At 42.8% G+C, this 25903-nt stretch overlaps 1 protein-coding gene across 1 annotated transcript; it reads left to right on the top strand.

The window, feature by feature from the left end:
• Positions 1–283: 283 nt before the first annotated feature.
• ITIH2 (inter-alpha-trypsin inhibitor heavy chain 2) lies at positions 284–24689 on the top strand. Its single transcript, XM_079304935.1, has 21 exons — positions 284–508; positions 2073–2147; positions 7188–7223; positions 7950–8122; positions 8781–8885; positions 9200–9362; positions 9866–9973; positions 10684–10812; positions 11477–11593; positions 12741–12909; positions 14522–14647; positions 15615–15796; positions 16579–16764; positions 17710–17849; positions 18074–18246; positions 19037–19171; positions 20347–20460; positions 21510–21708; positions 22888–23060; positions 23957–24068; positions 24338–24689. Exons 1-21 carry the CDS (start codon positions 425–427, stop codon positions 24483–24485), a joined length of 2847 nt encoding a protein of 948 aa, XP_079161061.1. The 5' UTR covers positions 284–424; the 3' UTR covers positions 24486–24689.
• Positions 24690–25903: the final 1214 nt, after the last annotated feature.

The following is a 25903-nucleotide window of genomic DNA, read 5'->3' as shown; positions in this document are numbered from 1 at the left end:
GCACTGCTGCCTCCATCATGCTGAGACCCAAACCTCGCCTCGTTTACTCTAAACACACAAGCTGGAGCTCTTACTGAGATCTTTTGAAGTTTTTGGATACTGCAAGCTCTGTGCCTAGCAGGAAATTAGCCAAACATCACGGGAAGCTAGAAAAGCAAGGAGTGAGCCTATCCAAGCCAGCGCTGTTATCGAGGGCAGAGGCGGGTGAAGACACTATTTGGATAACCCTTGCTCAGGCACCACAGCTCAGATTTGTGTTGCAAGGCTAATATTTACCTACAGCCTAAACAAAGTCAGCATTTCAGAACTTTGCTCAAAATGCTGCACAAACCTGGGCTGTTTCCTTGAACTTGTCTCAGAGAAGGGAAGAACTTGTGCTCGTACCTGTGCGGGCTGATCTCAGGAGGAAGCAAGAGGGAAGAAGATGAAGTGTCTGAGCAGCTTCCTGGTTCTGTTCCTCATTTCTGGAGTCGGGGGCTTTGATCTGGTTATCGACGACATCCCAGATGTGAGTACTGGGAGGCAGGGCCCAGGTCTCCCTTCCTTGCTGAAGTCTGCATGGAAGCAGCAGTGGGAGCAGAACTGGGTCACTGCTTCACAATTCTCTTTTACTTTTAGCTGTGAATTTTTTGGATAATTTACCTTCATTTTTCGTTTGTAATGTTGGGGGTTTTATTTAAAAAACCCCCTCAAACCTATGATTATTATTTAATATTATTAAAGGGAGAGTGTGAGCATAAGTCCGAATTTCATTCTGAGCAAGTTTCATATTTTTACTTCAGTGTTGCCTTTTCTTGGTTTTAACCTTTAGACATTTAAGTGGCCTTCTATACTTAGATCTTCAGCATATTTTATACTCTGTTTCCCTGGAATAAGCAGAAACAGGGCACCTAGACATCTTTGTGGATGGAACCTCCTGTGTGGAGCACTGTGAACTTCAGCAAAGCCTTGTATGGAATTTGGTTTCTGTAAAAGGAATTGAAATACAAAGTGAATATTCTCTTGACTTTACATTCCTCAGCAGAGGGATGAGAGACTTTATAAAAGAGATCATAATTTCTTGGGATAATACAATGGTGAAAAGAAGTATACTTATTGCTTTGACTCTGAAACTGAATCTAAATTTAAACCCCCAGGCTCAGGTGAACTTAGGTTTGGTGTCTACACCCATTTCCACATTGTAGTTTTGAAATATTTCTGTGAAGTCAGCAGGGCTGATACAGAGCATTCCTTTCCTTTGCAGGATTAATAAAAATCTTCAGTGAGCTGGGATATCCTATTTTTCTTATTTTTGCAGCCATTTCCTTGACTCAATGAGATTTTAAAACTGGGTTTGTAATTCCCAGGAAAAATATTCCAGACCTGTGGTTCTTTCTAATTGTAGATGCCTTATCAATTTAACATCAATGAGCTTAACCAATCTAAATTAATTTTGTGCAAACCTTTGTCTGTATGCTTTCACATAAGTTGGAAAGGAACTCATGCACTTAAACTTCTTTATTGCGATAAATTAAACTCATAACAAAATTTAATTAAGGGTATTGCTGTGGTGTGACCCACACTTCTAAATGAATCAGTGCAGCTTTGCACTTGGAGAAGACCTGATGTTCTTTTGCTGTCATTGGGGGAAATTTAGTTCTCAGATATATTGGTGTAAAACCAGAGACAACTTCTACTGGTTTGAGCAGAAATTCTCTGAACTTGCATTGAGTGAGATCAGTGTCTGAAATGCTGTAGTTTCCATGGCTGGACCAATCCTGATGATAATCATCTGCCTCTTGCTCTTTGTGGTCATTTCATGTTAAATATTACTCCTTGTTTCAGAAGGAAAGGCTGTAAAATGATGGTAAAGGTCATGATTTTACAACAGTTTATAGAGCTGGTTGGCCACTGAGGGATACTGAATGTGTGAGGATTTTGGTCTGAGATGGTTTGTGCTTCTGCTCCCCATTAGCATCCAAGGGAGGTAAATTCCCTTTGGAGCTCTCCTGTAAAGTGCTAATCAGTAAAAAATCAAGTGATAAATCAAACAGTAAGGCAGCAGCAACTCTTTCTTCTTCTCCCTCCTCTAGGACGTGGAAAATCTGATTGATCTGGAAATTGATGGGTTTTCCTCAAGCTCCAAGGCGAGAAATGGCAGGTACCAGGTACAGTACCCAGAAATGCTTCAAAGAGGAGGGAAGCCAGAATGCCTGGGAGCTCCCTGCAGGTGTCTTTTTCCATGTCCAGGGCTGTGTGTGTACAGTCATATGGGACCAGCTGGTTTTTATAGGCACTGAGGCTTCCAAATCTCTGGTTGGGACAAGAACTGCTGCTCTCCCTTAAGCACAAGGAGGCTTTGTTCTGTACCTGTGCTCCAGAGCTGATAAACAAGAGATACTTGTCTAACTTCATGTCTGGGGAAAATCCCATTGAAATGGGTGAGGTTTATCCATGAGAAAATGGAAAAGGACTTCAGACACTGGCAGGTGTAGGCTGCAAATATTCAGTCCATTCATTCATATTTAACTCTGGTCAAAGGGTGACACTCAGTGATGAGCTGGTGGCATCTGAGACCTGGGAAGAAAATTTGTTTCCAGCCCACTGATGGGTTGCAGATTATTTTAGTCTGTTGGCTTGGGAGACAAAAAAACATTTAGAGGAGCATTGCAAGAGTCTTTCTGTATTTTACACAGTAACAGTTAATAATAATAATAATAATAATACTCATGGCATCAGTTGTTTGAGCATATTAATTTTTCATTACACTTCATGAAAGAAATCATGATCAGAGTGGACATTGTCCTCCACCAAGCTCTGGTGCTGCTTGTTTTGAACTTGTTCAATGGAGTGAAAATGAAATATCCTCTTGAGTAACATTAGATTTCCCAGAGTCTTTGAAATTGCACACAGGCAAACCAGATTTTCCTCTGTCCTAAGGCTTTGGATGGAACTTATTGATACCTAAAGCCTGCATAACAGTGGAAGAAAAAGGCAGATTTTTAGCATGAGTAAGAATCAAACCTTCTCACACTTGCCAGTCCAGCATTTAAATAATTGAATCATGATCTGAACAGAAATCCCTCCTAGCTGCACTTCTTTAGGGCATCATTTCTTTCCAATGTGTCTGTATCAGTGCCATATGTATTATGTTGTCCCTGCTCCCAAAATTTCTGGATACATAGAGGCACAGACATATGCATGCAGTAATTTGCAATTCTAGCAACTGGTTTCATTATACCATTTATTGCTTTTATTCCCATACATTATTTCCCATCCTTTACCTATCAAATAAATTTTTACAAACCAGAAGAACTATGATCTCAGCTACTTTTATATTAATTGAGTCACAATAAAATATAATAAATGAGATGAAACTGAACTGTGCAAATCATCCTGAGACAGCAGCTCTTGGCCAGCAGCAGGCACACAATTATTTACTGTTCATCACTACAGGAATGCTATCTCACAAATATTTTTTCAGCACTATACTTTTCTGCAAGGGGCTCACCAACCCATTGACAACAAGGCAACAGAGCTCTCTGCAGACCCTATTGATTGGCTCTAAATACAGAGGGTGGTTTTCTAGGTACAGATAAGGTATTCTGCTATTCTGCTCCTGAGTAATTCCCAAAATGCTGTGCCTCAGGTGTGTGACTGGTCCTTGTGACCACAGCACAGTGTCCCATGAGCTGGAATGCAGTGACCTTGTGAACCTCTCTGTGGTGGTGCACAGCTGTTATCTCTGTTTGGGAGGTAGATAAAGTGTCTAGACCTGTGAGGCACCCTGTGAGGTGGGATGTTCTGTAACACATTCCCCAGACCTGGGTCCTGATCTCTGGCTGCCCAGAGGGGGCTGAGATCACACCTTCCTTACTGTTCTGCCTGCCTGGTCTCCTCTCCAAGAGAAGCAGCACAGGAAGGATGTATGGAAGGAGATAGGGTGGAATGATGGAATTGTGGTATGATTTGGGCTGGAAGGGAATTTAAAGCTCATCTCATTCCAACCTTCCTGTGGAACAACTTCCACACCTTCCACGATCCCAGGTTGCTCCAAGCCTCATCCAACCTGGCCTTGGACACTTCCAGGGATGGGACAGCCACAACTTCTCTGGACATCCTGTGTCAGGACCTCACCACTCTCACACTGAAGAATTTCTTTCTAAAACAGCTGACTGGGGATTCCCTCAGCTGCCAGGGAGGAAATGTAACCAAACAGACAAGGATTCATCTGCAGCACCATGAAGACAAACTCTGACAAGTCTTAGGTCTGAAATTTCTCTTCTTGCATCTCACAGTGAGAATCCCCTGAAAGGAGTGTGAAGAGGCTGCAATGGATTTGGAGTGTTAAAAGCTGCTTAGAGAAATAAGTGAATTATGAGAGAACATCATCTCAAAGAACTGGTAGGGCATTCTGGGTAGATCACAGAATCACAGAAACATGGAATGGTTTGGGTTGGAAGGGACCTGAAAGCTCATCTAATTCCAACCCCCTGCCATGGGCAGGGATATCTTCCACTAGACCAGGCTTCTCCAAGCCTTGTCCAACCTAGCCTTGAACCCTTGCAAATCACATCTTTCTAGTTTCTCATGTTGGTTATCTGTTTTTCAACATTTGTCATGCCCCAGTAGAAAAGAAATTTCTGAAAAATGCAGAACATCTGTGATTCTGCTTTCCCTATTTTACTAAATAGTTGCAATGTCCATGCACAGTGATTTGAACAAAGATCACTGTGAAGGGTTAAATATCCATATCCTGCACAGGTTTCAGGAGAAGATGCATCTCAGTATCTTTAGACAGAGCCCAGCATCTGTTCTTCAAACAGTTCCTGAGGCACATGTTGTCTTCATTCTGATTAGCAATTTGGCACACATGAGATATGGCTCAACATCCTGTTTTTGTGCAGTGATCAACAGGTCTGGATGTGGTTTAAAAGCAAAGATCAGCCTTGAATCCTCATGCTGGAAATAGCAGGAGTCTCAGGTAACAGAAATCCCTGTTCTCAATAATCATACCAGCACTCAGACCTGAAGTAGGATCTTCAAGGCCAGGTTGGATGTGGCTTGGGTAACCTGATCTAGTGGAACTTGCCCATGGCAGGGGAGGTGGAACTAGGGAATCTGTCAGTCCATTCCAACCCAAACCATTCTGTGATTCTGTGCTTCCATGATTCTGGGGCTCAGATACCTGAAGGGCACAGCTCTGTCCTCCTGACCTGTTGTAGTGGCTGCTCTCTGCAAACTCTGAGCTCCCAGGCAATGTCTGATATCTAACAGCAGCCATGGGAGTCACTGCATGTGCCAGTGATGAGCTCCCTCTCCTTCAGCTACCCCCTGTTCTCCACCAACATCTATCAGGAGGAAAACATGGGCATCCTGAAAGCTTTAACCACCATTCCTAAAGTGGGTCAGGAGCTCTAAGCTGAGAACCAGAAAAGTACTCAAATAAAACAAAACCCCTTTGTTGTAAGGTCTTGGTCTTCATCTTTCCAAAATTAAATTTCTTTCAGTTAATGTTGGTTTAATCTTAATTTGTATTCAAGCTGGTGATATTCCCTGTGCCAAAAGTATGGTTGGAGCCAAAAATCACTGTTCATGGTCTGGTCCTTGATCAGGTGTGGAAGTCCAATTCACTGTACAGTGAAGTTTGTGGGGTGTGACAAGATGAGTCCATCAGGATTTGCAGGGGGTCTCTAGAGAGCCATGAACTTCCACATCCTGAAATCCCAGTCTGAATGGTTCAGGTAGAGCCTTTAGAGCTAGAAAATGAAAACCTGCATTTGTTTTCAGACAGGCAGAAATCATCTCTATCTGCCATTAAAGGGTCCTTAAAATGATGTTTTTAAAATGAACATACTCTGACATCATTATCTCTTATACAACAGAAGATTTCTCTAGAACAGCACATTAATTAGCTCCAAATGAATTTAACAATTGCAGAGCAATCTTCCAGTTCATCATGGGATTAAAGCTGGTTTTGTGAGCACCTTCTGTGATTTTGGGTCTTCTTGACCCTGGAGAGCTGAGCTGGCCTAGTTGTGATGATAATATGAAAGTAGATCTCTGCATAAAAAGTTGCATCTAGGTGAGCCAAATTCCCTTTCAAGGGATTAATATAAATATTTCTTATGGGAGAGAGGGGTTTTTTTTGGGAATTAAACAGAATTATTTGAATGGCCACAAGATGTCAGTACCTTGCCATAGAAATTTCCAAATGGAGCAATTCATAGGGCATGGGGGGAACCACAACCATTAATGGGCAATTTCATCTAAGTAATGCATGCATAACTAACTTCCATAGGCACAAGCATGTAAATGTAATATCAGTTACACAATGATTTTTTAATTCATACAATACATAAATAAATATTTTCTAATGTAAATGGCAACAAAGTGAGCTAAAGAAGTCTGGGGTTTGAGGTTTTTCCAATTTTCATAGAAAAACAAAGAGAACCTTTCTGTTAAAAACAAGAGGATCACTTTCTGCCAGCGTGATTTGCTTTCAGCAGGAATGTTTTTCTAGAAGAGAATGTTTTCATACAGAGGAAAAAAGCTGTCCTGTTTATGGTAGTTCTGAGGCACAGCTGGGACATCACATGCTCCAACATCCCATGTAGAAATACATGAAATAAGACAAAGGGAATATTCACACTTTGTCTGGGAACTCCAACTAATTCTTGTTCATGTTCAGAGAAGGGCAACGGATCTGGGTTAGAATCTGGAGCACAAGTTGGATGAGCAGCAGCTGAGGGAGCTGGAAAGGGGCTCAGCCTGGAGAAAAGGAGGCTCAGAGGGAACCTTGTGGCTCTGCACAACTCCCTGACAGGAGGATGTCATCCCCTGCTCCTGAGGAACAAGGGACAGGACAAGAAGAAATGGCCTCAAGTTGTGCCAGGGGAAGTTTAGGGAATAATTCTTCCATTAAAGGATTCTCAAGAATTGAAACAGGATTCCCATGGAGTGTTGGAGTCACTGTTCCTGGAAGTATTCAAAAAGACGTGTACATGCTTAGTGACCCTGGCAGTGTTGGATTAATGGCTGGACTTCATCTTAAATGTCTTTTCCAAACCTAATGGTTCTGTGATTCCCTATGATTCTGTGATTCATCATCTTAGAAAACAATTTTTAAGCACTGATCCCTGTCTTGAAACTGCCAGTCAGTGTTCTTAGCTTTGCTGAAATATCCCCTCCATATTTTTCTTTTCCAGAGGAGCACATCTGACTGGGGGTATGTTGGAGATCTGGTGAGTATTTTTCTTCCTCTGTGGTAAATAATATTGAACAAAGTGATTTTCTAGTTAACCATTTTTTTTGAAATCAATCCCTCTGTTTGTTCATTTCCTTGTTTTTACTGCCGGTTGGGTATTAACCTATTTTCTTTAAACAGAGCTGTTTGCACAATACTGTTGATACATCTGCTCTTGGAGGGAGAAGGGTATGGTAAATATGAAGAAATAAGCATCAAAAGTGATTAGACAAAGACAATGTCTTAATAAAACACTTAAATACTGTTATCCCCTTGCTGTGGTTTAACCATTTACACACTAGGTCAGTAACCAATGCTTCCAGTCTCCTCTATTTAGGACTTCTATTGAAAATGTGAAATGTATCTCTCCTCCTCGTTATATGATGTTCAGGATTACTGTGTAGCTTTCCATGCTGGATTGCACTCACAGAGTCATTCCAAGGACTGGCTGCATGGTAAAAAGCAAGGAAAACATTCCAGCTTAAAAAATACTCTCTTTAAGCTGATGTGTTATCATAAACTATATTCAAGTGGATATCCTGCCACTTCCAGGTAAAATTATGGAGATGTCCTGCACTAGAGCTCAGGCCCCCTCTAGATGCCATATTGTGAGCACCAGCAATTAAAAATTAGCACTGAGACTATAAAAAAATATTGATACTCTCCTCTAGGGCATTTTTTCCAGCAGCAGCCTAAATTTCTGGAGTGATTTTGTCAAATGCAGGTGGAGGATGATGACAAGATAGGTCTTTACAGCTACAAGGTTCAGTCCACCATCACATCCAGGATGGCCAACACCATGATCCAAGCCAAGATGGTGAACAACGCCAGGCGGCCCCAGCCCATCATGTTTGACGTGCAGGTCCCCAAAGGAGCTTTCATTGACAACTTTACCATGTAAGCAGTGGGCAGGTATCAGCCTCATCTTCTGGAAGCATTCCATGGGCTGGGAAGGAAATGTTTGTAAGCACAAAAAGCTCTTATTGTTTTCCAGGTTCAGTGTAATTTTTGCAGGCTTTCTTAAGAGGTTCATGTCATCAGTCTGTCTGTCTGTCCAGGTCCTCCTCTTCAGTAATTAGTGAGCTGCTGGTCAATATAAAAAAAAAAATGGACAAAAGTCTCAAATAGAGTAAGCCCCCACCTTGCCAGTTCAAAGGAGAGAGACCCAAATCAGAGCCCTCACTGAATACAAACTGGCCTGGTTCAGTATGCATTCAGGGAGGCAGCAGCCAGGTTGGTGGTCATGAGATGTCCTCATCCATGTTCCAAAGCAGCCAGGATCTGCCTTCCCTGCCTGAAACTTGGGGAAAGTGTGAAGGAGGTGGAAGAAAACAGATCCTCCTCAGAGCACAATGGTGCTGGCTAATTGAAATAAAAATCTGGTAGGGAAAAAGATAGAGCTCTAGTGAAAATCAGAGTTCATTACTTTGGGGTTAAACAAGAACCTTGTTATTTAATTTCCCACCAGCTTAGATTTCACTGATGTAAACTGAAGAAACAGTCCTCAATTGTAAAGTTGTTTCTTTTGCAAGCTGACTGTGCTTCTCTCTCCTAGGGATATCAATGGTATCACATTTACCAGCCATATTCGGGAAAAATCTGAAGCCAGGAAAATGTATGCTCAAGCAAAAGCCAAAGGCAAAGCTGCTGGAATAGTCAGGTATAAACACTCTGGCATATGGGTTTTGTACTGAAATTACTCACAGGAGAACTGAGAATATCCCAGGAGGAGATAGATGAGGGGAATCCTGGAAAGGAAAATGCTTACTTACAGCAGCTCTGATATTTAATTGTCACAGACTTAAATTGTGTTTCAGCTTTCAGCTTGCTAAAACACCCTGTGCTAACAGACAGCTGCAGCTCCCTGACAGAGGCCACAGTTAGAATCAAAATCCTCAATCTAAACCCAACTGCAAAGAAGATTTTCCTTCTCCTTGTATTTTCTCAAAAATAACTCCACAGCTGATGTTTCAGGAGCAATGCCTTGGATATGGAAAACTTCCAAACCGAAGTGAATGTGCCCCCAGGAATGAGGATCCAGTTCCAGCTTCACTACCATGAGATGATCCGAAGGAAGCTGAGCTCCTACGAGCACGTCATCTCTGTGAAGCCAGGACGCCTGGCCAAGCACATGGAGGTAAAGCAGAGCTGGGATGTGTAGGAAGAACCCCAGAGGTGAATCCTTGATGAGAAAGCACCCACAGTTTTCAGGGAGGTGTCCCTGCCCATGGCAAGGGGATTGGAACTGGATGAACTTTAGGATCCCTTCCAACCCAGACCATTCTTTGATTCTAATACAAATCATGGCTGTGGAGGGACAACCAGAGATCATCAGCACTCATAGGATAGTGCATCATTAAGTTGGGGTTTTTGTGGAAAGGACTGTTCCAAATAAATAGCAAGTATTGTTTGTTTTCCTTCAGTCAAGTTTACACAAGAGTATAAAAATGTCCAAGCTTGTTTGCCCAAGTGGTTCTGACGCGAGTCAGTCACGATTCAGGAGATTCTCAGCTGTGTTTGTGAGTGGGGACAGGACACATTTGTTCCTCACTAGACCTCCAAATCCTGTCCAAACTGGCCTTGAACACTTGCAGGGATGGGGCAGCTCTCCACAATAAACGTTCTCCCTCCTGCCTTTAGGTGGATGTCCGCATCATCGAGCCGCAGGGGCTGCGCTACGTGCATGTTCCTAATTCACTGGGGGATCATTTCGATGGGATTACCACCATCTCCAAGGGAGAGAAAAAGGTACCCACCCACAGACTGCAATTAGCACAAAATCTCCAGTTTTCACACTTACTCTACACAGTCCTGGAAGCATGCAATAATGCAATAAAATTTGTCATTAATTCCATAGTAGTAGCGTGCCAGGCGGTATTGTTTCCTGATATTCAAATTCACCCCCATTCCTAGCTTAGCAAATTATTTCAGAGGTACTTTGTGTCTATATTAAGTCTTACCTTCTCAGGCAATTTCAAGTTATCCAGTTAAAAAAGAAAAAAATGCATAAAGTCTGCATGATCAATCATATGATTAATGAAAATGTTTCCTATTACTCAACTCACAGACAAATGGCAATCCTCTTTGTTTGGTGGAAAAAAGTCAATTACAAACCTATTTAAAATGTTGAAAAAATCATTGATAGTTTCAGTAGGAAAATGTTAATAAAACCCAATATATTGCTTAATAGAAATGGTTTGCACAGCTCTAGCTGAAATATTTGGTGTTGTAGATGGGTCATGTGATTTGTGTCACAGTTGCTACTACTGAATCAACATATCCAGGCCAACCTTAGCTGTTTTTCTTCTGAAGTGACAAAGTCCACTTTCCACAAATAATGAAAGCAGGAAAATGTTCAGTGAAATCAGGTATTTCATGAAGATGTGGAAGTCTCTCTGTGTGCATCATCCCTCTCTCACACAACACCTGGCTGACTGATGATCTCTCCTCACTTCAAGGCTCATGTTTCTTTCAAACCAACAATGGCTCAGCAGAGAAAATGCCCCAAGTGCTCGTCCACGGCCGTGGATGGAAATTTTGTGGTGCAGTATGATGTGAACAGAGAGACCACGGGGGGAGAACTGGAAGTAAGTGTGACTGCTCAGCTGGGAGCAGAGAGCTGTGAATAAAGGAATTGCTGTCCTTCAGCAAACTGTGCTAAACTTCATCCTTCAGGGGAATAAGCATGAGGACAAGCTCTGAATCCAATTGAAAGAACAGAGGGATTTTAAGTGGGCAGAATGGATTTATTTAATTTATGACTAAGACATGGGCTTATATATAGTAGGAGAAGATTCCTGTCATGTCCAAAAGCCAATGTCTTTATACCTGGCAGCACTCTGGTGATTTAATGTAGAATCAGAGGATGGAGTCATTGGATGTTGTACCAATACATCACAAGGAGACAACCAGAACATCACTATTTTAATGTTAACATGAAGCTGAGTTATGAGGTAGAATTATTAGAGGCAGAACAATCTTTTTCAAAGCATTTTTCATTCCTCCCTATGCTAGGGCATGGAAGTTGTCTGAGAACCAGGCTCTGCTTTTATTGAGTAAAAATGGTGTAAGGCTACAGAGATGTGCAGAGCTGAAAGTTAAAACTGGCCAACAAAGAAGAGAAAAAGACTATAGAGAAAAATAATTAGCTCATTAAGAAAATAAAAATTTTCTGCTCTGTTGCTGTCTTGAGTTTTCTGAAATCTTTTCTATACCTCATTTCACCATGATTTTTTTTATTTTATTTTTCAGATTTTTAATGGCTATTTTATTCACTTCTTTGCTCCGGAAAATCTTGATCCACTGCCCAAAAACATTTTATTTGTTATAGATGTCAGTGGCTCCATGTGGGGACTAAAAATGAAACAAGTAAGTGTTTGACCTCTGTTACAAAATTAACATCTTGCCAACTTCCCCATGTGCTTTACCATGCAGTTCTCTAGCACACTGGCATGTAAAATTACCAGCCTAATTTGGAGAATATTTGGAATCAAAGCTTCATGATTTTACCCCATTATTTATAATGCTTCTTCCATGTTTTAAGGAAGAGGTGGTGCCAGATTTTAACTCTAAATTTGAATTTTAATAAAATATTTTGCAAAGGCTCTGACCCCTTTTTCTCTAGTGCTCCATACTGAATCCTGGGAAAGTCTCAGTGGGGATACTACATCCCTGCTTTCCAAATATGGATGCATTGTTGACAGCCCTCTGAAGACCACTAAGAATTGTTTACACAGCATAACCCATAAAGGGGAAAAAATGTTAAAATAAGGTATTTTAGTCTGCAAGAGAAAATGCTTCAAGAAAGATAATCAGCCTCCAAATATGCAAACAATTGTTCTGAAAGGGAAACTCAACAACTGACTTTCATGCCCAGCCAGGGTAGAATAAGATGGAATCAGATGGATTTGCAGCAGGAGAGGTTTATGTTATATATTTGGGAAAACCCTGTAGGTCTGAGTGAGGAATTTAGGAGATTGTATATCATGTGTCACTGAAGAGTTTTAAGAACTGACTGGACAAACGTTAGCTGGGGATCATCCAGGTATATTTGAATTTCCTTCAGAGCACAATAGTGAGGCTTGGCAGATTGCTTCCTAGGGGAAATCAGTGCTGCCAAACTGAGATACAGGTTAATTGTCACTTGTTTAAATCACACATCTTCAGCCTGAAATGACTGAGTTGCAGACACAGCTGAGTCTCCTGAGCTGATGCGATCTCTCCCGAACCACAAATGTTTCTCTCTTTCACTTCACTCTGTGTTAGCAGTAGTTAAGCAGGTTGAGTCACATGAATATATCCTTCCTAATTGCGATTTTTCTGTGTTTCTTTGGTGAAGATTTCGATATTATGCAAGAAATGAGGGGCGGGGAAAAGTGAGAGATTTGGATAGCAGATGCTAATTTGTGCTCATGTGCTTATTCCTCAGAGGCTAATATTTGCCTGTGGTCACAAGTTAAGAAGAGGCTTTCATAAGCAGGAAGCATAAACCTGTCTTCTCTTACACTTTCCCCAGACCATCGAGGCCATGAAGGCCATACTGAGTGAGCTCCGTGCTGCTGACCAGTTCTCCCTGATCGACTTCAACCACAACGTCCGCTGCTGGAGAGATAACCTGGTCTCAGCCACCCCGAACCAGGTGGAAGATGCTAAGAAGTACATCCAGACAATCCATCCCAATGGGGGTATGAGGTTTTGATTGCAGGGTGCTCACAGAAGTTGCTTGTCACAGGAATGGGTACCTCAGATAGTCTTCAGACTGTCAGAGTATTACTCAAAAAAAAAAAGTCTGATGCCCAAAGCAGGAAAAGCATGCCTAAAGAAGAGCAAGAATTGCAGTTTATTGTATTAGGGGATGGGATAGCATCTCCTTCTATGGCAGACAGAAAACAGACCTCAGAGCAGCTGCCTTTTTTTTTTTTCTACCTCCTGCTCCAGAAATCCCAAATGCCATTGAAAGATAGGCCTGGATGAACAAGCAGATGAAATATTCCCTAAGCAGGGAATCACACATTTGCCCTGAGCTGACAGCCAGCTGAACGTGAGCCAGAAGTGTGCCCAGGTGGCCAGGAAAGCCAGTGGTGTCCTGGCTTGGATCAGCACTTGTGTGGCCAGCAGGACCAGGCCAGTGACCCTCCCCCTGTGCTGGGCACTGGTGAGGCCACACCATGCTCAGTTTTGGGCCCCTCTCAACAGGAAAGACATTGAGGGGCTGGAGCATGTCCAGAGAAGAGCTACAGAGCTGGGCAAGGTTCTGGACCACAAGTCCTACAAGAAACAGCTGCAGGAATTTAAGGACATGGTTTAGTGGTAGACTGGGGTTAATGGTTGGACTGGATCTTAGAGGTCCAACCTTAACAATTTAGTGATTCTATGAACCTACTAAATGTCATGTGAGCAAACAGTTTATCATTTTTGTGCCTTCATTCCCTGGCTGATAAACAAGGACAGATGCCTTTTTCAGCTGTACAGGTCTTTGAAAGTATCTTATGATGATTTTAATCTGCCATTCTCTGATGTCCAGTTCTAGATTTGTTACTCAGTTATTTGTGAAATAGTGTGGAAAGACTCTCCCTAACATCAGAGCCTCCTGGTGCTGTGGCACCTTTGTCTCCAGAAGTTTTCACTACAATTAACATGAAATTATAGACTTTTCCAAAATCATCAGTGTGTTGGGAATAGGAAACCAAGCTGGAGATATGAGTGACTGAATTCATTAGCCCAAAAGAATTAACAGATAAGCTTAGAGATCAGCTCCCATACAGCAAAGCTAGTTTAAATACAGCATTTTATTATCTTGTCTCTGGAGCTGCTGATTTTTTCTTTCTTGACAAAGAAAATACCTATTTTCTCACTGCTCAGCCTTCAGATTTCTGTTCCTCTCATCCTGATTTCTTACACTGCTCCTTCCATGTCACAAATCAAACTTTAGATAAACTCAGCAAGCATACACCTCTTCTTGTCCAAGGAATAGGCTGATGGCCAGAAAAGGAGGTTTTTCCATGCTCTCATTCAATCTCCTGCCTGCAAACTCAGTAATTCTTCCCACACCAAGTAGTTCTCAACACCACTAATGGTGACACTGGAATTAGAGAGGGGGAGTGAAGGGTACATGAAGAAAACAGCCTGGGATGAAAAATGGAACCAGAGTGCAGAAAGGTCTACCTAAACATCAGAAAGGAGGGGTTTTGCTGCCTTGATCTCAGCTTTTGTCCCTCTTAACTCCACTAGAATCTTAGAACCGATCTGGATTCAACAAGAATAAAAAACTTGTTTCTTTCCTTGTGTTTTTGACAGGCACAAATATCAATGAAGCTCTTCTGCGAGCCACTTTCATCCTGAACGAAGCCAAGAGTTTAGGCATGTTGGACCCAAATTCAGTTTCCATGATTGTATTGGTATCTGATGGAGACCCAACAGTAGGTAAGGATCCTGCTTTGGGTGAGAAGAGAGGCTGGTGGAGAAACACTGAGAAAAGCAACAAGTAGACAATTTGGCAGTTAAGTTTTAAAAATTCTATTCATCTTTCTTCCAGTGCTGCCCTTTTGCCAAGTTCTAGAAGTGCCACAGGGCTTTGCACAGAAGCTCTCAAAAGATGAGTAGCTTGTTATGCAGGTTGATTTTTTTTGCAATTTACAGAGCTGCACAAATCCTGTAGGACAATAATCAAAAGAGCCTTAGAGAAATTGGGCTTTTGAGCAACCTGGTCTAGTGGAAAGTGTCCCTGCCCATAGCAGGGGGGTTGGAACTCAATGATCTTTAAATTTCTTTATACACAAACCATTCTATGATCCTATGATTGTACAAAAATTTCCTATTCTTATGACCTTAGCCCACACAAATCTATGCAGTCACAAGCATAACATCAAAAGCAGTAAAAAAGAGTGAAAAGCAAATTAATTTGGATTCAATTTGGTACAAAACAATTGCTGACTTGAAGATATCAGCTCCAAAAAACCTGCCATTAAAAATTAGCCTGAAAAAAAAAAAAATTAACAGTTCCAATGAGGACAGAGAACATCTTAAGTAAAATCTTCATGGAGATGTCTTAATCTACAGAGAGTTTGAATCATTAATTCTGGGAGAACTCTAAATGTGCTAGAATTTCAAATCCCCTAGCAAGTTACTAAGAGCCCTGGATGTACAAAGAAAATGCATCAGATACCAAAAAAAGTGTCCAAAAGGATTGTCTTCAGTGCAAACACTTAGTTAATCTCTATCTGGAAGCTGAAATGTTGCTGTAGGCAGTGGAAATCTGGCACTGAGCTTGCTGTCTAGATTTCCCTAACATCCAGAGAGGACCAGAGACACAGGGAGAGCAGGAACGTGCTCACCCTGATGGAGGCTTTCCTGTTGCTCAGGTGAATGTCACCCTTTCTGTGTCTCCAAGGTGAGCTGAAGCTGACAACAATCCAGAAGAATGTGAAGCAGAGCATCAAGGATGAATTCTCCCTCTTCTGCCTGGGGATTGGGTTTGATGTCGATTACGATTTCCTGCAGAGAATCGCGACTGACAACCGTGGCATGGCCCAGAGGATTTTTGGAAATCAGGAGACTTCTCTCCAAATGAAGGTGAGTTTCTGTCTCATTGCCTCTGAAACTCTCCTGTTCTGTTCACAGCTGTAACTCCACTAGCAAGAAGTTCTCAAAACCCATCATGTTTTTTTTATGGAGAGTTCTGAAAGATATCAATCATATTTCATCTTAAGTGATCCTAGTTACAGTTTTAATAATATCTGTAGTACATACTTTACTTCCCTGTGTAGGACTAATGTTTTATAAAACAGCCTTAACTACAAAAAAAAAAAATCTGCATTAAAATTAAAGCCTGGATGTTACTTTAGGACATTTTATCACCAACAAAAACCCCAGAAATAAATGCTAAATGATAATCCACACTTACCCAGTGTTAGAAAAAGTTCCACTCTAGCTCTGGCTCCAAATCAATGAGCAGGAATTGCTGCTGATCAAACTCTGACATCCTTATACTGTGACTGTTCCCTGACTTCACCATCTGTACAAGAATTAGGTGGGAAGTAGCTGTGTGTCTTACACAGTAACCCAGAGCTGACTATGCTGAGGAAGGATTCACACATATCTGTGCTCAAGACTTTTAGGTCTAGGAACAACACAGCCCATGGACTTCTGACCATCCTTTGACTTTCAAAAGACTTGGATCAGATATTCTTGCTGTACCCATTTAAAAGTATGAAGAAGTCAGCATTCTATGACAATTCTTCTCTTGCTTATTAGGGCTCCAGGTTTTGTCACCCACTGCCCTTTCAGTAAGAGTGGCCTGTGCAAGAGTCACTTCATGTACAGCAAACTCACTTCTCTGTCTCCTGCCTTCTCAGAATTTCTACAACCAGGTCTCCACCCCACTCCTGAAGAAGATTCAGTTCAACTACCCCCAGGAGTCAGTGTCAGACGTGACCCAGAGCAGCTTCCACAACTACTTTGGTGGCTCAGAGATAGTGGTGGCTGGGAAGGTGGACACAGAAAACCTTCAGCACCTGGAGAGTGTGGTCACAGCAACTGCAGTGAGTGAAGGGTCCCTGGGATACCTGCTCAGGGGTTTTGGGCTGGTTCATTCCCTCCTGTGAAAGTTAATGCCAGCAGAGGGTTTTGTCCTTTTGGGTTCTGGATACTCATTGGGCATTTTTCCAATAGTGTGTCACAACAGTTTCAAGTACAGGCAGTCACTCCTGCACCCTGCCAGAAGAGCTTCCTTCTAATAAATGTACCAAAAAGATTAAATCTAGACAAAAGCATGGATTTTCCTTCATGCTTTATGGAGAAGCAGGAGTGATCACTCCCTAATTTCCCTGATTTAATGACTGAACTTCCCATCATCAGGGAGTTCAAGCTGATGGATCTACAGCACACCTAGTTCTAGCACTGCCCTTTAAATGTGTGATGAGACTTCCCCCATGTTTTCAGGGCTGCTCTTCCAGGTGGAGTGGGATGGGAATATTACATCCAGACCCTTCTTTCTGAGGAGGAATGGAATTATCTGCACTCTTACAGGGCTTAGGAGTTATCATTTGTCAGTTGTTGGAAAAAACCCAAATATCTTCAATTTTTTTTCCTGCCAGAACACAGTGCAGTCCAAGGATCTGTGTGAGAAAGTAGAATTTGGTTTGTGTTCTTCAGTGGAACTGGATGTGAAAAAGCCTGAGGGGAGGATTACAGAGCTCTGTCAAGAGCCTCTTTTTTTGGCAGGAGGTAGCACCTCTTGGGCTACTATTAACAGCTCCTTGACCTACTTCAATCCACTCTCACAAGAGTGTCTTTAACAGGAGGACCTTCTGCTACATTTTCCCTCTCCACTGCAGTCAGGCCACCTTTTGAAGTGGGACTTTTTGACCTGGAAGTGACCAAGGGCAGAGCCAGAGAGGGTCCTTAACACCAGCCAAGAGGGGAATTCAAGGCACCTCATTCACCTGCCTCCTGTCCCTCATCCATTTCTCTCTGTGACTGCACAGGCAAATGCAGAACTTGTCATGGAAACCCTGAGAGATGTTGAGGAGCTGGATGGATTCATGAAGAAGGACAAATATGCAGATCCTGAATTCACAAGGAAGCTGTGGGCCTATCTGACTGTCAACCAGATGATGGCAGAGAGGTGAGAAAAGTGCTCCAACAATCCTGGCTGTGGGGCTGAGGGAATGGAATTATGGAGATTTACCTTTTGGAGCCTGAGTGAGAGCCATGGAGCAGTTCAGGATTAATCCCCTCAGCCTTTCTCTTGCAACACCACTGGGCTCTGTGACCCCTCCACTACAGAATTGCCATGGCAGCTGCTCTGTAGAGCTGCTAACCAGGAGTTCTGCTTCTGTTCCCACCCAGAAATGCAGCCCCCACTGCAGCTTTGAAGAGGAACATCACCAAATCCATCCTACAGATGTCTCTGGACCATCACATTGTCACCCCTTTCACAGCCATGCTGATAGAGAATGCTGAAAAGGATGAGATAATGCTGGCAGACCAGCCCAAAGACCCCAGGAAGAGCTGCTGCCCAGGTCAGTGTCTCCTCTGCTCATCACTGTGTCTCTCATGTGAAAATAGCCTCTGGTGTGAGTTAGGGACACAAGGAAGAAAATGCTGACAGAGATTTGACCTGTGCCATCTTCAGTCCTGCTGTTGTCCCCTTACTCCTCTTCAGAGCAGGGTCAGCAGATGTGAATGTCAGCCCAGCATATTAAACAAACCAAGTTTCATGGGTTGTTTAGGATCATGGTGCTTTGTGAACTGAATGGGAGAGAGACAGGACAAGTTACTTTCTCCTGCTTCCATCATGGCAGAGAGAGCTCTAGTACAAAGGAATATGATCACAGATATTAAATTCTTGCACTCCTTTGAAACCTTTATTCACATGGGTCATCCCAGAGCATGCAGGAAGACTCCTGCCTTTCCTCAGGCACCTCAAACTCAGGACCCAAATCAGCAAGGTTTTTGCCATATGATGACTTTTTAAAGTCAGCTTTTTTCTTAGCAAAACACTTCAGCCCTTACATTGGAGGTTTTGCTAAAGAGGGGGCTGCTCTCATGAATGAGAGATAAAAAGCCAGGCTCCATTTTTTCAATGATAATTTATGGTGAGCTATCTACCCTCAAAAATCATATTAAATTGGTGGAGACACTGGAGCAAATCCAACCTTATATCATTACTCAAATCCATTGTAAATGGTGTTGCACCTGCTTTACATTGGTATAATAACATCAGGCTTTGATCTACTGCAGTGCTCTAAAAATAATACTATTAAATATGTCAGCACTTCCAGAACCCTAATTGTGACTGTCATCTAACAGGTACTCTGGGATTAACTCCAAATGCACCCAATAACAACAAAGGGATCCCATCCTGGGCCAATGTCACAGCTGTGCCAGTCAGCTTCATGCCTGAACAATTGAGCCCACCTGTGTCCTCTCTGAGCATCAACAGAGGTAAAACCTACAGCTTCCTCTGCAAAGGAACACCAGGCACATCAAAACTCATCACCTAAGGACTCACCAGTCCCTAGAAGTGTTTCAGGCCAGGCTGCATGGGCATTTGAGCAACCTGGTCAAGTGGAAGGTGTCCCTGTCCCTGGCAGGGGATTGGAACAAGATGATCTTTAAAGTCCCTTCCAACACAAGCCTTTTCTTTATAAATTATGGATTAATTTTGATTAAAATTAAAAATATGCTGTAAAAATATGCTGTAAAAATATGCTGTAAGCTACAAGGATAAAACTATTTTGGATCCTAATAGGATCTGAAGTGACCTCATGAGCTGCTGTGTGCTTCCCTGAGGCTGTGGCTGTTTGCTGAGCTTAACTTTAGCTTCTCTGCAGTAGCAAAGTTACCTCCATTGTAAATGACAGATGAAAGCTATTGTAGAGTTACTGCTGTTGTAAATGGCAGATAAATGTTCTGTGCTAGATAAAAATCTCTGAGTGTGCTGGTGACTGATGGATCCTGTTAATTCTTGGGCCTTTGCCACAGTTTAGTGGCAGTTTATTTGAGCAAGCCAGCTGTGAGAACCTCTGTCCATAAACACAGTGTTACCACAATAACTCTGTGTGTGATGTGTGTATTTATGTAGTGATCACACAAAGAGCTCTCAAACTCCTTCTCAGCACAGGGAAATCTCAGCCACCACCAACCCAGCAGATGGGCAGAGACAAAGCTGAGAACAGCTGCCTTCAGTGATGGGTGCAGGTATTTGTCTCATCTGAGGCAAATTTTAAAGGACATATGAATTTCTGAGGGGCCCAATCCTGTCAGGTCGTTAAATACACTGTGAGAGCAAGTCCTGGATTGTATTCCTCAGTGGGGTTAGTGGGCAGGATGTGTCTTTACCTGGCATCAGTATGGTTCACTGCATTTGGCACCTCTCAAACCAGGAATGTCACTTCCTTCCTTTAAACCAGGGAATTGTATGAGGAGGGAGTGTCTGAGGGGCTTTTCTGAGGAGCATCTGAGAACTTTCTTAGCTACCTTAATGTGGAATAACCCCTCATTTTACCATGAGGAGTCCCAAAAAGTGCTTCAAAATCCTTTTGAAAAGCTTTTGTGCCCCTTCTTTCTGGGGCTGGTGCTGACCTGCTTCTCACACTTGTTTGTTTTCTGTGTTTCAGTGGACAATGACCCACATTTTATCATACACCTGCCCAAGAGCCAAAGGAACATCTGCTTCAATATCAACTCAGAGCCTGGGAAAATCCTAAACTTGGTTTCTGATCCTGGCACTGGTAAGGGAGTAAAGCATGATTTATTTTACAGCACAATTTTCTTTTCTTGGGTCTGAAAGATGGTCAGACGGACCAGGGGAATTGCCTACAGGGGGATTTTGTGCTGGCAGGAGTGTGGCCAGCAGACTGAGGGAAGTGGTTATTTTCTTCCACATCTGGAATATCAAAACTAGTTTGGGTCTTGCCAATATAAGAGAGATGTTGACAAACTGGGCTGAATTCAGTGGTGGCCATTAAGATGATTTTGGGGCTGGAGCAGAGCACAGAGAGAGGTTGAGACAGCTGGGTTTGATCAAGCTTAAGAAAAGAAGTGGTGGATCCATGGTGGGTCTTGTTGCTGTGCTCAACCATGTGAGCAGAAGGTGCAGGTGAAGCCTCACACATCTCCATGGTGTACAGCTAAGGGACAAGGCTACAGAAATGAGCAACAGGTGAAACTCAGAGTAGAAGTGAGGTACTGGGAAAAGCCCTTTCACTGCGAGGATGGCCAAACACAGGCAAAGAAGCCAAGATCATGGAATAACAGAACAGTTGAATTGGCAAAGACCATAAAGATTATCAAGTCCAAATTTTAACCCAGCACAGCCACCCCCACTACAAAACCATATCCCCAAGTGTCACACCCACAGGTTTTTTTTTGACATTTTCAGGGATGGTGATTCCATCATTTCCCTGGGCTGTTCCAATGACAACCCTTTCTGTGAAGAAACTTTCCCTAATATGCAATCTAAACCTCCCATGGCACAACCTGAGGCCATTTCCTCTTGTCCTATGCATCCCTTACACTACACCTGAAGGGGTTTTGCTCCTACTCCCAGCAAGATCTAACAGCAATTCCAACCAGATTATTGTGCTAAAGGATTGAACAGTAGCATCAGGAGGCAATTTAATAAATTATTCTGTTCTTTGACTGGAGAAATGAGAAAAACAGGGGGTCAGAGGGGTTCCTGTTTCTGTTGACCCATGGTGCTCCCTGTTGAGATCAGAACTCCAAGTCTTCAGGCACTGCTCCAAGACTGAAGCAATGTTTCCTTCTCTGCTCTTCACAGGAGTTGTGGTCAATGGGCAGCTTGTTGGGGCCAAGAAAGCAGAAAACAAGAAACTCAACACATACTTTGGCAATTTTGGGTTTTATTTCAAAAAGAAAGGTCTGAAAGTGGAGATCACCACAGAAACAATAACGCTGAAAGACGGCTCATATGCCATCACACTGACCTGGGCTGACACGGGGCACATCATTCGGAAACAGTGAGTTTTGATCATGTTTTAACTGTTCCCACTCCATTCTGTTGGAGATACCCTCAGGGTTCCAGCCACGTTGTCTTGACTTGAAAGACAGGTGTTGTAAAGAAAGGCAGAAGCCTTTCTTGAAATGGCACATGTAAACCTCCTCCCTCTGAATTATTACAATTTTGAAATTAAGGGGCTCTCAGGCAAAGATCTGGGAATAGGAATAACAGTTCATTACTAGGAAAATTAAAGTAATTACAAAACAAATAAATACAAAACAATAAATACAAAACAATAAATACAAAACAATAAAACACTGACAGAGTAAGAATCCAACCTGACACCCCATCAGTCAGTCAGGGTGGTGGCAGCAGTCCCGTCAAATGGTGACTGCATCCTCCTGCAGTGACAGGTGTGGCTCAGCTGGAGCAGTGCTCCTGGAGAAGGTGCAGTTTCCTCTGAAGGTCCAGGGATGATGTAGAAGGGTCTGGTTTTCCTCTGGAATCCAGTGGGAAAGGTGCTCTGATGTTCCAAATCTCAGTATTTATCTGGATAGGAAAGACTTGGCTCCTGCCCTGGCTGGAGCATCTCCCAGTGGGATGATGGAATTTTATCAGTCATGCACTGGGACTCAATGGCCATGAACAGGAGATATCTCCTGGAGGAAGAATGGGTTGTGGAAAGATAAAGGTGATTGCCCCAGCTGGTTTTAAAGATAGCCCATTAGCAGAGGATATCTCCCTCAGAGATAAAGATCACTGCCCCACCTGGTTTCAATGGATAGTGATAGAATACACACCCCTGATCACATTCTGCATTGCAACCCAAGACACATTCTTATGACTTACATCATTCAGGAGAGCTTCCCCTGCAGGTTAACAGCTGTCAGCCATGCTGGACACCTTACAGCACTGTTTAGGCAACAGGACCATATCCAAAATCTCCATTCACTGTAGGAAGAGCTTATATTTGTAGGGGAAATAGGTTGCCTCAGCATGGGGATGAAGTGTTTATTTGTTAGGCACTGTCTTGCCACATCTCTGGGTATCAGTCCCAAGGCTCAGAGTTTTTAATGGATCCTCTGATATTTCTGCCATCCCTGTGGGATTGCTTTGGATGCCTGAATGTATCTCAAGGGGCTGAGAGCTGTTGTGTGGGCAGATGAACTGACCCTGCCCTTTGGTCCCTCTCTGCCAGGCTCCTCATATCTGTGAGGAGAGAAAGCAATGTTACCATCACTGTGGGGGAGGAGATGTCCTTCATGGTTTTGCTGCACCGTGTGTGGAAGAAACACCCAGTGAATGTTGACTTCCTGGGAATCTACATTCCCCCAGAAAACCAGTTCTCTCCTGAAGCCCATGGGCTGATAGGTAAGGGCTGGGGGGCAGGCAGTGGGAATGGTGGGACACTAGGAAGGGGTTTTGCCAGACCTTGGAGGGAATTTTATAGAATCATAGACATAAAATACCCTGAGTTGGAAGGGGCCCACAAGAAGTCCAGCTCTTGCACAGGACACACCCAAGAATCCCACCATGTGCCAAACAGCATTTTCCAAGTGCTCCTTTAACTCTGGTTTGGTGCTGTGACCACTTCCTGGGGAGCCTGTTTCAGTGTCCAACCACCCTTGGGTGAAGAACTTTTTCCTAATATCCAGCCTAAACATCTTCTGGCACATTTTCATGCTGTTAATTTTTTGGTGACTGTTTTCTGATGGAAAAGGTGTGGAAATTATTCAAAAAGAGAATAGGGAAACTCCTGTAATGTCCTGGAAGACCCAAGAATATTGTGGAACATCAGGGACCAGGAGATTATTCCTTATTCTGGCTAGGGAGGGTGTTTTCAAAACAGACCTGACTAGACTTGGTAACAGAACTGAGACAGGACTTTCCTTGTCTGGCTAAACTGCTGCATGTTGAAAATAAAAAAGACCAAAAAACATTCCTCAAAACTTTCTGAGGAGATTTCTGTGCATACCCCTGTAATCAACTCTTCCCTATATGACAGCCCTTTCTAGCAGTGGTATAAAACAAAGCAAGGCCTCAGTTCATAAGGCAAATCCACCTTCTGAGTTCTGGACCCACCCAGAACTCCTTTTGAGGAGCAGAGGTTGTTTTCCTGATAAGTGAGAGACAGGGTGTCCCATGATCCATGCAGGATTGGTTTGCCTACTGGAGCTGGGTTGATTTTCCAAGAGTGCTTGGCAGCAGCTGACATGGAACTTTAAAGGTCAGGACACACAAACAGCTTTAAACCTTTCCCTGACCAGGTCAGTTTGCATCTGAGCCAGAAGTGTCAATCCACCACCAAACACCTGGGCAAGTTCCAGAGAAACCACAAGCCATCATGGAAGTGAAGGGCAACAAGTTCACTGTGACCAGGTAGGAACCATGTGCTTTATTGCTCTCTTTCTAAATCAGTTATGTCCTTAGAGCTGCCTGGCATCTGACTTTGGACAGCTTTGAAGTGTCTGGAATCTCCAGAATTGGCTCAAGTTTTACAGAACTGTAAAATTAATTGCATTTTGTGGTTATTTCCACTTCCTGCTGGTGGAAGACACGTCTGCCTGCTTTGGCAGGGCAGCACCAGTATTGAGCAGGATGTCTCCTTGTTTATTTGTGACCCTCCTTTGGGTGTCCTCTCCCTGCAGGGGTGTGCAGAAGGACTACAGGACAGACCGTGTGCAGGGCACTGACGTGCTGTGCTGGTTTGTGCACAACAGTGGCAAAGGCTTCATAGATGGCCACTACAGGGATTACCTGGTCCCTCACCTCTACAGCTTCATGAAGAAACCCTGAATGCTCCAGTTCAGTACAAAAATTCCCATCTGCTCCTTCATGCCCAAACAACTCCTCTGAGCAGCAGCTGTCAGCCTGTCACACCAGGGTGACTGGAGGTGGCCTCACCACTGTTTGCTTTATTTTATCAGTGTTTTCAAGTGATGTAAACTCCCTTTTCTGCTGAGAAATGAAATCTGTAATAAAGTGACATGCTGGGTTGGAGGAGGTGTCTTCCTCTTGCCATGTCTGATTTAATGGGCTGTAAAATCCATTAAAAATTTCTACTATTTTCTAATATCCATTTCATAGTAGAGGTGTAACAGTGTTGTGGCTCTTGCAGTGTAGGTAACACACACACAATCAGATTTAGTATGTATTTAATACTTACACCTTTGTGTTTCCAGAGTGCTGGGAAAATTTAAGTTCATATAATGCTGGACTAGGCAAAAAGAAGGATGTGCATTAAGTAAAGGAAATTTAACAGACAAGAAACATGGGTCTGGAATGAGCAGTCTCCTGTATTTAAAGATGTATTAATCAGTGATGAGGGTCCTTGAAATAATTGTTGCTGCTATATTGGCAAGGAATTAATTAGATGAGTCTCAGACAGCCTCCAGCCTTTTTGTGAAAATTCAACATCAGAATGGGGCTTCACACAGATACAAATCTTTAAAAGCAGGAAACATTCACACTGTACAAAAATAATCATCAGTACTAAAATTTCCCTTCCAGGGGGCTTAGCTCCCAAAAGATCACCTAGTTTTTCAGGAGCATCTAGCAATGAATGAGATCAGCAGTTAAACAAATACACCTGTGTGTGTACCAAAAGCTATATTTAAAACTCTGCTTTTTGAACATCTTATTAAAACACATTGGCCTAATTATTCAAACACATTGGCAGCCCTAATCTAGGAAAGCAGCTCAAGTAGCCTCCTTGCCATTCTCAACTTTGATTTCTCTCACTTAGGCACTAAAAGCTGGTACAGGATCTTTCTTGCAGCTGTGTCAAAATCAATGTGGTTTTGAAATGTCTCTTCAAAGTTCCTCTCGGAAGTGTCAGAGATTTCCTACAGATCATTTATTGCTTCTTTCAACTCACCCATCAGTTCTGGCCTCCACATCCTGCAGCAGCCACTTCCCCAGTTCAACCAAGCAGTGACTTACCATTCTCTGCTCTTCTCTACACAACTTATAACTTGTCTACTACATTTACTCTAATTCACCAGGCTGCAGAATGTCAAGTGTAATTATTTTCAGCGATACAGAAGCTGCTCCCTTCTGTCACTTGCCCTCATTACCCTGCTAAAAACCTCCACTCTCTCACTACCTGTTCTCTGGGAGAGGGGAGTGCTGTTTACACAGCCCAGATTGCAGAGAGAGCCTGAATTTACAGAGAAGTGTTCTTTGCCTCCAGTTCTCATAACTCTGTTTATGCT

This window comes from Erithacus rubecula, assembly GCF_903797595.1.
Source record: "Erithacus rubecula genome assembly, chromosome: 4".
Classification (NCBI taxonomy): Eukaryota; Metazoa; Chordata; class Aves; order Passeriformes; family Muscicapidae; genus Erithacus; species Erithacus rubecula.
This window is presented reverse-complemented; position numbering and strand designations above follow the sequence as displayed.